The 13074-nt window shown below is 31.1% G+C and overlaps 1 protein-coding gene across 1 annotated transcript; it reads right to left on the bottom strand.

Annotated features, from left to right (window-relative positions):
• Positions 1–4610: 4610 nt before the first annotated feature.
• Positions 4611–12110, bottom strand: LOC143912940 (zonadhesin-like). The gene is made up of 13 exons (XM_077432408.1): positions 12052–12110; positions 11735–11805; positions 9382–9555; positions 9178–9303; positions 8464–8643; positions 8213–8392; positions 7929–8114; positions 6168–6347; positions 5891–6091; positions 5598–5795; positions 5332–5526; positions 5065–5255; positions 4611–4799 (listed from the first exon to the last, which is right to left on the bottom strand). The coding sequence occupies exons 1-13, from the start codon at positions 12108–12110 to the stop codon at positions 4611–4613; spliced, it is 2130 nt and encodes a 709-aa protein (XP_077288534.1).
• Between the last annotated feature and the right edge of the window lie 964 nt (positions 12111–13074).

The following is a 13074-nucleotide window of genomic DNA, read 5'->3' as shown; positions in this document are numbered from 1 at the left end:
CCACAATTTGATCGTATTTCATTTAATCGGGTGCAAAGGGCATTCCAAGCAGTGCCAATACGAACTAAAGGAAAATAAGTATCTTTATTTATCGTGTTATATATAAACATTGTACAAATCATTCAAAACTCACAGAATACAGGACAATGACTTGGTTGAACACACGTGCCGGTTGCTATATTTCTTATGAATTCGGAGTCACAAACGCAGCCTCCTAGAGTAGTGCTTCCCAAATTGGGGGTCGCGACCCCCTGGGGGGCCGTAGGATTTCTCGCGGGGGCTGCGAAAATATTCAATAAAAAGAACAAATATTCATTTATGAATATTTTTCCACATTTAGGGAATGCATATATTTAAGGAAATATTTCCCAAACTTGAATGAGAATGAAAGTAACAATTGGATAAGAATACCATTTGCCAAGTCCTTAAAATATGATCATATTACGTGGACAGCCCAAGAAGAGTTGATCATTATCAGTTCAAATAATTTGCTTGAAGTGGAATTAAATAAAAAAAGTATTTCAAAATTTTGGTTAAGGCGACAGCAAGAATATCCTGCTATAGGAAAAGAAGCCCTGGTAACTCTTATTCCTTTCGCGACTACGTAAATACTAAGGCTTCCAATCCCGGGATCCCGGGATCCCGGTGATTTCTGGTACCGTGAATCCCGGTGCTGAAACTAGTCTGAATACCGGGATTACGGTGCTGGCAGAAATTTCTTTAAAATATTATTTTTACAAAAATAATATGGAAAACATTATACAACGAACAATAACAGTCATAATACATTTGTTTGCACTGAAGCGTTTCGCCCCAGCTCGCTGTTTCCTCAAAATATTACGCACGGCCTGAATTGTATTGCAGATTTTGTCCTCAACTGCAATGATATTCGAAGCATATTGACATTTTTTTTATTTTTATGAGACCTGTGTTATTTAGGATCGAATATGATTTTCTCAGTCGTACAGGTTGTTTAGATCTCGTTAAGTTAATAACTTAAAATAATAATAACAAATAATCTGTCTCGTTAATCTTCAAGTGTTTAGATCTCGTTACGCGGTGTGTGTTGCTGTTGTTTCTGTTAATCGTACGAAGATTATCTATTTTTACATACCTCCTTTACGTTTTTATGTAAGTACATTTTATTATAATATTTATATGTCCAGTTTTTCGATATATACATAGTACTATAAACTATATTAAAATTAATTATTGAATAAAAAATTCGTTGGTGTGATATTTTTTTTACAGAAAGTCAATTAAATTGGAGTTTTTATATTAGATGGATTGTTTCGTTTTAGCTAACTTCGAACTTATTTTAAAATAAAAAATAAAAATTAAATTCAGATCTGTATAATAAAAATAAATAAACGAATACTGTGTATTATATATTTTTTTCATAAAGTACACAGTTTTCTATATTATTTATATTTTAATAAGTATGTATTAATGTATGTGTAATTGAACTTTTTTTTTAAATGTATGTATGTGCAATTGAACTTTTTTTTTTCCTTATACATTTTTTTTCCTTATACTCCGGAATCCCGGTGCTAGCACCGGGATCCCGGGATCGAGATTTCCCAGCACCGCAATCCCGGTACTGACGAAACCTTCCGGGATTGAAAGCACTAGTAAATACCTATGCGAAACAGCATTTTCGTCATTACTTTAATTACTTAAAAAATAAGCAAAGGTCATGCCTTTACACGGAGACTTTGAAAGATTCTGACATTGAACCCGATATCGATTTGTTATGTAAAAACATGCGACCTCATCTATCGCATTAAATTGTTTCATGTGTGTATAGTTTTTATTTAAAAAAAAATGTTTTTAAGCAAGTTCCTATAATTTTGTGCTAAATATAAATGTGTATCATAATTGTAATAATTACTTCCAAATAAATTCTTTAACTAGAAAAAAAAATTTTTTAGGGGCCGGGAATTAATTCTTTAAGATTTAGGGGGTCGTGACATGAATGTAATTGGGAAGCACTGTCCTAAAGGATCACATACAGGAACACAACTACCCCCAGGGCCCCGAACCACACATGTTCTCTCACAAACTCGGTTGCCACAAGTTGAATATATGTATTTCGTTTGAACCGAATGCTAAAATCCAAAATTAAATCCTGTTTTCTTTTAATTTCCATAACAGATTTCCTCAGGTCAACACTTTGGACAGACATATGAATATGGCAGGTTGAGATGAGTTGTTTTACGGCGGGTCAAGATATTTAGTTTGATTCATCGTTGAAATTTGTGTCATGTTGCACTTACGGCACTGCGACTTGCATATTTTACTTTTTGGAAAGGAAGAGTTGTTTGGCTATCAATGATTGGCCAAACTCTAAGCCAGTGGTGGAAAATCCTTTTTGACAATTTCAAGTTTGAATTGATATTCCATATTCCATTTTCCAAATCTCATTACCTCATTACCAAGCTTTTAATCTTAAATTGCCAAGGCTGCATTAACTACGTAATTCCTCAATCGCTAATTTAATTTTTAAAAAATTGATAAATATTTCATAATTATAAATGCACTGCACTCAAATGTTTTTTTAAAACTACCCATTTTCAGGTAAGTCAATGTATCTTATCTAGACTTTTGGGAAAAAATCAAAACTTTAATAAATAAATTATGTGTCACATACTCCATCACTATTCTTGTCAATAACGTCACACTAAATATTAAGATTAGCTTGAAAATTATAACGTTTTAAGGACCTGCGATACCTGATCATTTAAAAACTAGCTGTATTCAATAATAAATTTATATAAAATATATCATATGTACTATAATTCCAAATATCCATTAAAAGTTCAATGCTCTCTTAGCTGTTATATATTATATTTCCTTCATTCACATATCCAGTATTATAATTAATTTAAAATGACGACTTAAATTTATAATGAAAATCTTTAGTATTATAAGAGTAAGTTTTAATGGATATCAACGTGTTCATACATATGTACATACATATGTGACATAATAGTATTGTGCATTATCATTAGCATTAATCAGTGCTTTTTTATTATATGTACATTTATGTACGTGTGTGTTACAACGATATAAAATAAGCAAATTTCCAAAAAAAATTAAGTCCCCCAAAAAATCTTTAGTAACACATTTTAGCGATTATACAATGATATTTAAATCATCAACTGTATTTTAGATAACAATCCTTTCTAAAACCACCCGCGTAAAGGCAATGGGTTAAATACTAAAATATTTTCTAGCTTTCTAGACAAGTTCTATCTTTCTATTAGATTTTAGGTGGTTTAGATTCCTCTCTAAGATTCTCAAAAGTGTCATGAGGTGTTTGAAATAATCTTAAAATGCTATTTTAAGTAACCAATCTACATACGTACAAAATATTTTTTCAATTGGAATTGATCGATTTTCAAGCGAACGATGCCTTGAAATCATTATTTAAAAAAATAACTTTAATTAAATTTTACGCTTCAAATAAAAGCACTTGATTGAAAATTTTGGTAAATTTACATACATATACATACATGTATATGCGAACAGACGCTTTCCAAAATAAAATTTTATTTTTTAGTTCTTATAATTATATTTGTATTCAATTTTTATATTTTAATAAATATATTTTTTATTATATATATATTTAATACAGCAAAAAATAAACGGGTGCCAAATTAGATATTTGCCAAGCGTGCCAAAAAGAGCCTGAGGAACTCCTTCTTTTCAGCATAAAAAATTATTCACTATTGTCAATAATTGTCCTACACATAGCATGTGAGCAAAAAAAGGTTGAAAATATTGAACCATTGTTTGTGCTAAAAAGAATCCTGGCTGCAAATTCATGCTCATGAGACGGGTGGGTCCTTTGAAAAACTCCACAGCTCTTTTGCATATGCGATATTGAGTGAGTTATTATTTTATAAATCATCACGCCACACGCCGGAATCTAAATCGAATTGAAATTTCATACATTTGTGCAAAAATCGATAATCGACATACATATGTACATAAATGCATGCAACGGTTTCTAATGAATGGGGCGACATATAATCATACACTTGCATCTTAACGCGAAGAATACATTAATAGTTAAATACATATGTATAATATACAAAAGGCCAAAAGTCACTAGGCCACTTAAAATCCAAATAAATTCTAACAAATAATTAATTTAACTGTTTGATTCTTAAAAATTAAATTTGAAAAAAATCACCAGTAAATATTTCAAAAGCTTATAATAATAATAATCGGATTTTGTCTACAAAGTCAACAGTCTCAGTGCTATCGCAAAGAGCTTACAATTCTCATTATTGGAATCCAACAAACATCATTTAATTAAAGAAGCGACTTTCAACTTATTACGATGCTTAGGAATAAAGATGTTTGTGAATGATTTATAAATTAATTTAATGTGAATAGTTTATTTAAAATATTTACAAAAAGTGTATTTTTAATAATAAAATCATAAATTTGACTAATTAAAATCAAATGAAAAGTTATTCGAAAGGCACTAAACCAATTTAACATATGTATAATGGTGACTTTTGCACCACTTTGTACTATTAAACTTCAGTTCGCTGGACAACAAGCATTGGTACGTCGTCAAAAAGTAGAGGTAAAATTGCTTAAAATAGAAAATGAGGCCGAATCAAAGTTCTGCTGACTATTCCGGCCCATTCATTAACGGAAAACTTTCTTTGCAATGCCATCTGCTTTTTTAACATAAATTCATCTTCCAAATACTGCACTTCTGTGCGTGATAACGATATTTCCCTTTTAATATCCGGGGAAGAGACAAAAAACTTCTTGACATCCTTTACACAAAAAAATAACTATGTAAATAACAACTAAACAGAAAAAATAAAATCTTTCCAAAACATGCAATAAATTATTTTAACAAAATTTTCATATATAAAATATAATTAATTTATATTTATTATATTTAAACGATATTTGAAAAATAAAATGGAATTTTAGCTTCGCAGGTGTTGAACCCAGCCTGTTCTACTATTGCTAGAGTGCACTTTAGACCAATACACTGTAGTCGCCGTTTGCGTACTAAATATGTTCTTATCATACGAAGCAATCCAATCTTGATACACAGTGTCCTGTATAATTCCGAACTAATCCAGGAAGACAGAAGCAACGAGTAACACATTGACCAGCAGTGCTACAATCATCAATGTTCGAAAACCCATTGATATTTGAACACATACCATCACAAACATCTATTCCACATGGTAAAAGTACCTCACCATCATCACAACGATCTGAAAAAATACAAGATTTTTCTTTATATCATAATCGCATTTTTTAATCGAATTAATGTTGATTATTGATACTAACAGAAACGAGGACAATCAATTGGAACAATACATTCGTTGGTCAATACATTCCTTACGAATCCGGGAGCGCAGATACAAGACGGCTCGTCACAATAAGGTACACAACCTGTCGTATCAGATATGTCACAAGTTGCTTCACAATCATTTCCACAATTAGATGCAATCTCGTTCAATCCGTTGCAAGTCAACGATGATGCTATAAAATGCGATTTTTTTTGTATTTAATCAAATTAAAATCACCTTTTGCGTGGATACTTTGCTACTCACAATAAAAAGGACACTCGTGTGGCTCCATACAGACATTAGTCAACTCATTTCTTACAAATCCAGGAGCGCAAATACACGATGGTCCACCACAGTCTGAAATGCATCCTTCTACATCAAGAACATCACAAGTTGCCTGACAACCATCATCGCCACAGTCAGATGCAACCTCATTTACTCCATTACAACCAAGTTTTGGAACTACGTAGATAACAAAAATGGTATGTTATGCATATGTTCAAATAAATATATGCTTTACATCCAATAAATATTCTTCAACCTACTTATTGAAGTACATTCGTTATATTCAATGCACTCGTTGGTTAATTCATCTCTCACAAATCCAGGTGCGCAAATACAAGATGGCTCTCCACATTTGGGAACACAGTCTGAAGTATCCAGTCTGTTGCATGACGCTTGGCAACCATCGTCTCCACAATTTGATGGTAATTCATTCGATTGGGTGCAAGTGAAGTTCGATGCAATGCCACTACGGACTAAAGAACACTGTCATTATCTGTCAAGTTTTGAATTATTCTTGACAAATTTAAATATAAATTTCGTCAAACTTACAGAACCTAGGGCAAATAGCTACACATGTTCCAGTTACTGCATTTCTGAAAAATCCACTGGCACATATGCAGCCTCCTAGAGGCTGACACATTGGAACACAATTAGGATTTGTGGTTGCTGGACATATAATCTCACAATTTCGAGCACCACAAGTTGAATATACTTCCCCTACGCCACATGCTGAAATTTATAATTACATTTTATTCATGAACAAGTAACACACTACACTTAATAATACTGTTCGACATAATTCGCGTTGCTGCGCTGTGACGTAAAAATTCTGATGTGACCAACCCACGACTTAACATATGTATTTGAGGAATATAAGAAGGTCACAAAACAAAATTCGGTAATTAAAAATACAAACACCTAATAATAATATAAGACGACAGATATTTTGCGTTGCTGCGCTGTGACGTACCCATAAAATGATGTTGTCGCGACAAATCACTCACGGACTTTACACTCAATATAAAGCATTGTCAAAAATTTTCAATATAAAGCATTGTCAAAAAAACGAATATGGGTAGCACACTATGTTGTCGTCACTAGGGATTACAATACCGAAAGTACCGATACCAGTGGTATCGGTATTTAACGGATAACAAGTTTTTGGTAATAACGGTACTATAAACTAAATAAAAGTTTTTGAAAATCCACCGATTTATCAATATAATTTATCTGAATTTTACAAACGATTGCAGTGATCATAATTTACACGTTAATTTGAACTCTATATGATTTGATATATGTGTCATTGCATCGATCAAAAACTATAAACCGTTGAGTATAACGTCCGTGAGTGATTTGTCGCGGAACCTAAAATAATACACACCAGAATATGACAATTCACACTATTTCTATGTGTATATAAATGCTTAGACTTTTATAAAATAAAATTATTTAATAAAAAAAAGGGTTGTATTTAATAAGAAAAGGACCAACCCATGGCTCTATATCACTATAAAGTTATAAGCATTTAATATCAAAGCAATAGAGAAAATGTAAGAATTCAACATAAAATAGAGAAACATTGTCCAAAAAAATTACTCCTTCCGGTTTACGGATTCTAACTAAGCCTAATATTAACTCTAGTTTATAACACAAAGAGTACAAATATCAATTTTCACTTCGATTCGTTCTGAAAACATCGTGTGGTCACAACATTTTTTATTTTTCTAACAAGATTAACAAAAATCCCGGTTCATTAAATTCTTTTTATTTACTTTACATTGATACATGGCTGATATACGGACAAGAATAGGCTGCCAATGGTTGAAGAATTTTTAAGTAATATTAAGTTAAAACTACTTGAAATTAAATTTTAGTTCAATACGCCGATATATTTCGGAGAAAAACTCAAAAACCTCAAAATTCTAGAGTGAAAGCACCACTCCCGGTAGAGGTAAAAATATTTTCAAAATATTATTGTATCAAATTTATCATTTCTATTACATAAGGATGACCAAATTTCCTAGGACGCTCGGCACTGTCAACACAAAAGTAGGGAAACTTATACAAGACAAAAGTTCTACTTCCGATTGCGGCATGTGAAAACATTAGTCATGCTTAGGTTATTTTAGTCACGAAGGACTTATGGCAATCCGCAGGTCTTACGCAAACTCCTACATTATTTCTCACGAATCCATCACAAAGATTTCCGATTATTTAAACTATTTACAGATCTTTATTTATTGTCATCATTTGTATCATGATAGTAACCAATATCCGTTTTATGGCACTCTTATGTTTTGCACTTACGGCATTCTGACGGTGTCACGCAAACTCCTAATGTATTTCTGACTAATCCTAATATACAGACACATCCTGGTTGAGTGCAAGTTGGATTACAAGTTGACGGCACTGACAATCTGGAGCAAGATGGTTGACACCCATTTTCACCACACTCAGTGGCTACTTCATTTAGTCCGGTACATATAGGTCGAGCTGAAAGCGTACATTCGGTAAGATTATTAAAAAAAACCTGTCGAATTCCAGTTTTTCTGACGATAATTAAAGAATCGGTTCCATTCAAAATCACTTACGACAAGATTGCTGTAAAATGCATCGCCCTGTTGTGTCTCTTACAAATCCAATAGAACACACACATCCTGGAGAAGAGCATACTGGAATGCAATTTTGAACGTCTAATCTAGTACAAGAGCGTTGACATCCGTCATTTCCGCAATTCGAATAAACCTCGTTGTCTCCAGTGCATATCAATGCTGAAAGTTCAATATTACATATTAGGTTTAATTTACATTTATTTATAAATCGTCATACTTGCATCCCTTACGACAATTGAAAGGCAAGACGCAAATCCCTACTGCATTCCTCACAAATCCCACCGCGCAAATGCACCCTGGAGTTGAACATACCGGAATGCAATTCCTAATCTCTCGTCTTATGCATGATCGTTGACAACCATTGTTTCCACACCTGGAAAATACTTCGTTTGGGCCAGTGCATGTTTGTACTGAAAAATATTATCACTGAACATTTCCACCACACATATTAAGACAGTCACAATATGATTAAGGACTCATAAATGGTTTGACTTTTCAAGGTCGGACTATCGACTATTGGCAAAATTATGAACTATTGGCAAAAATATTAAAATTTCATATTCATGTTATTACAAAAAAAACGACGAAATAAAAAAACTGTCACGATTTGATTAGTCAAATCTTTAATGGACCATACATGGTGAAACTTTTCTAGGTCAAAAGATGTCCTCTTTTAGTTTATCAAAACTATCAACTATTTACTAAAATCTTAAAATTTCATATTCATGGTCTTACAAAAAAATAAACCCACAAAATTAAAAATCAAAAGAATGGGTTATTCTAACCCATAAACTAAATTAATTCGATCCATGGTTACTAATAAAACATATATTTCCACCAGTTCTGTTAACGTCATCAACGACGTTTATGGCCAAACTGCAAATGGCGATATATCGTAAATTGGCAGCCAAAAGGTTGAACTGTACTATAATAATTTTACTTACTCGAAGTGAATAATGCTACCGCTGTTGGTACTATTGGTACTGGTGCGAGCGTACACACATTCAATACATTTTTTATAAACCCTGGCGGGCAATCGCATTGTAAACCGAAACATTCAGGCAAAACATCTATAAAAATACAAATTTTAATATTTTAATGTAGCGTTAAATATTTAAATTTCATTTTAAATAATAGTTAAAACCTACCACATTGTTCTGAGAGTACGCATACGTTTTGAGAATTTCGTAAATAGCCACTTAAGCAAACGCATCCAGGTGTGCATGTTTGACTGCATCCAGAAGCTGCTCTGTTGGGAAACCGACAACTGTTTTGACAGTCACTGGTTGCACACGTAGAAAATTCTTCATTTTGTCTTTGAACTGTGTGAATAAGTATACATAAAAATATTTTTCTGTTGAATAATATATACATCACGTAATTTATGAAAAAAGTTATTTTAAATTAACAAATTACGACATTTTAATTACACCAGTGTCTCGAATATGCAAAAATAAAATACATACATAGCTACAAAATATAGTATAGAATGGATGAAATCTGTCTACAATCCATTAAGGATTGTTTATCAATAGACCATTCATCAATCGTTTAATGCTGCGTACGGACCAAACCAACGACGATTTTGGGCCAACTTTTAAAACCAGTAGCGTACAAAATATCAAAATAAAAATTACATTAAAAAATTGAAATTAAATATCAAAATTAAGCTAAAGAGCGAGATTGAGCTAAAATTAGATCTTCGTTTACGTTTTGAATTACAACAATGTTTTGAATTACGACGATACGCATTACAACCAGAGAAATATTATAATTTCTCTGATTACGAGCGAAAAAAACCTTGTTGTTATTTCTTAAAAGTCGTCACGATATACTACTGTGTTTCGGCCGTCGATGAAACATTTAACAAAAAAACTGTCGGTGATTTGTCAAAGGGTTTTTTTTCTTTCATCGAAATAAAATTAATAATCACACATTATCCGATAAATTTTACCTCTGAAATTATTTAATTAATTGATTTATTTCGACGAGAGAAACAATTGAAGACTAAAAAAAATTCGATTGATGTACCGACAACGCACCGGATTGCGACGATCGCTTGGTCACTCATACTAATACATGATATATTCTCAGTAACTGTGCATTACGGGGAAGTAAAAATAATAATCTTTGATTTTTTTTCGATATCAGTGTGTATCTTCGTAAGTCAAAATATTTTAAGTCGAGGATTACCTGTATGTGATGATTGTTGATGATCTAATTTTGGGTCAATCTCGAAAATTTATTTAAATTGGGCATGTTCTGTTTTAACTTTCAATATTTTATTTTAATTTTAATATATTGATTATAATTTTATTTTGATATTTGAATTTAATTTTAATATGATAATAATAGTTTTAATTTTGATATTTAATTTCAATTTTGATATTTAATTTCAATTTTAAATTTAATTTTTATTTCGATATTTTGTACGCTACTGGTTTTATCCTGCTGGCTAAAACGTTGGCCCAAAATCGTCGTTGTTTTGGTCCGTATGCAGTATAAGAATCGTCATTTGATTAACAGTCCGTTTCTTCATATTTATGTATTATTAAAAAATACTCAATTTTGAAATATTTCGAAGTAGGTTACATAAAACATTTTAATTAGTGCTGGGAGTTGAATGATAGCAATGAGCAACAATAAGAGATAAGAGATATAAAAAATGACTTCTTAAACGAAAACCATGTGAACTGTATAAGAGGTATGTAAAAAATCATGTTTTTTTTACTTACTGGAATGAAGACGGATCATTTTTTGTTAAATTTGAATATACAGTTTCTTCTCGTTTTTATGAGATATGAGCGCTTAAAAAATGTGGATTATTTACACATTTTTGGTTTTTGTAGTATTTTACTCAAAATCTAGTATGCAGAAAGTGAGTATTGAAAATTAATAATCAAATGTTTTTTTGTATTGCTTTAAACTACGTTATATTAATTGTTTAGCGAGTCAAAAATATATATTTTGTAAACATTTTTTGCTCGAGCTACTCAATAGGCTAGTTTCAAATTTTACTACGTCTATAGGTATTTGTTTTCAACCTCAATATATTTTTTTTCTGAACGTGCTAAATTGAGCGGTAAATAATTTTGAGGTGAGAACTTTTTTCCTAGTATTTTTTTCTGTTGACGCAGATGTTTTTATTATTTGTTTTAATATAATTATAAAATTTAAAAAAATAATAATTTACTAACATATCGTTTATATTAATTCAAATAATTAAGTTTTCGGTGTTTTTCTAAAAATCTTTAAAAATGAAATTAAAAAAACCTTTATAATGAAGTATGGAAATATTCTAAATGATATAATGATCATCTTATATAAGCTTATATAAGCTTGCACTTGGCTTCACAACAGCCGGTAGTTGTAGTTATACATACATATATAATGGTATATTTTTTTGTTTTACGAAGATGCGGTTTTCTATCGTCTTTATTATGGAAAAAAGTATGGTTAAATATTATATATAATAGAAAAAACGACGGAGAAACAACTCACTCAAAGCACATAGTACATCAAATGGTGAAGCTGCATTGCAAGTCCAAAATATTGTAGAAATGAACAAAGCTCTGAGTAAAAACATTTCAAATTGGGAGTAGATTTTAATCTAACACTGCGGTCAAAAGAGAAATACCAGTAAAAACTCGGGTCAATTCATTTTATATTAAATTATTTGCCGTTATAAAAGTAATAAAAATCAAATTCCATAAAAGTATTAAATTATCAACATGAAATCATTAAGAGGTCGTCAAACTATTTACGCAAAATATGTACATTCTAAATCGATCCGCTATGCATATTTGACGCTTCTGAACGGAAAAGCTTGTGGTGGAAAATCTTTTGTGACAATTTCAAGCTTGAATTGATGCCACATTCCGTTTGCCAAATTTCATTTCCTAATACCTAATCCTAATATATTTAATTACATTAGTTTAAGCCGGGATCATAATTTTGATTTTCGAATTTTGATATCGTAATCATTTAAATACTTTTGATTGAAATTCTTATCATAAAATTCCACACATTTTATATATCTATAGTTGATGTTGTCGTACATTTGTTATTGAAATAATGCCCTTTATTTTATTTTATAATTATTTTTTTTATATTTTAGTACATTATATTGTCTAGACTTTTGGACAAAACCAAAACTTCATCACAATTTTAATCAATAACATCACACTTAATAATATCATAAGCTAAAAATTTTAGTTTGAAAATGATTACGTTTTACGAACCGGCGATACTTGATCATTTAAAAACTAGCTGTATTCAATAAAAAAATATATGTCAAATTTGCTATATTTCTAGATGTCCATTAAAAGTTCAACGCTTTTTAAGCGGTTATAAACTTCCCTACATTAAAAAATTATAATGTATTATAAGTTTTTTATTAGTTTCACTTCGTCAATTAATCTAACAAACTGCCACACTTTTCTGGTCGCTTTGAAACTTTGCCATTTTGCGAGATTTGTCCGCCGATAGAGATTTTAATTATATTTGCTAAGACGGTGGTGAAATATAACTGTAATAAACTCGCTTAAGAATCCGAAAATTTTTGAGAAGATAACAGCTCAACCATTGCCAATGGCCTTGTTCGTTTGTTTGACTTTCCACCCCCACTTGTTTTTTTCAGATTGTATTTGTTTAAACGCCTATTACTATCACTTATACATTATATCTTATAAAATTTGTATTATAGCCTCTCATTATCTCACATACGTATACAATTTTTCCTCACTAATCTAATATATAATTTCGAAAGAGACTTTGTAAGATTGTAAGGTTTGGTTGGGAGTTTCAAAAACGAATCAAAGTTTCTATGACAATGGTTGAAT

Source organism: Arctopsyche grandis, chromosome 1 (genome assembly GCF_051622035.1).
Source record: "Arctopsyche grandis isolate Sample6627 chromosome 1, ASM5162203v2, whole genome shotgun sequence".
Classification (NCBI taxonomy): Eukaryota; Metazoa; Arthropoda; class Insecta; order Trichoptera; family Hydropsychidae; genus Arctopsyche; species Arctopsyche grandis.
This window is presented reverse-complemented; position numbering and strand designations above follow the sequence as displayed.

What these genes read in the sequence shown, in the direction of transcription:
- LOC143912940 (XM_077432408.1), bottom strand. Translation starts at nt 12,110, where the DNA reads ATGTGGCATCAATTCAAGCTTGAAATTGTCACAAAAGATTTTCCACCA. An exon ending in ACACGAGTGTCCTTTTTATT is followed by an intron (nt 5,527 to 5,597) that starts GTGAGTAGCAAA and finishes CGCATTTTATAG; the next exon opens with CATCATCGTTGACTTGCAAC. An exon ending in AATTGATTGTCCTCGTTTCT is followed by an intron (nt 5,256 to 5,331) that starts GTTAGTATCAAT and finishes GTATTTTTTCAG; the next exon opens with ATCGTTGTGATGATGGTGAG.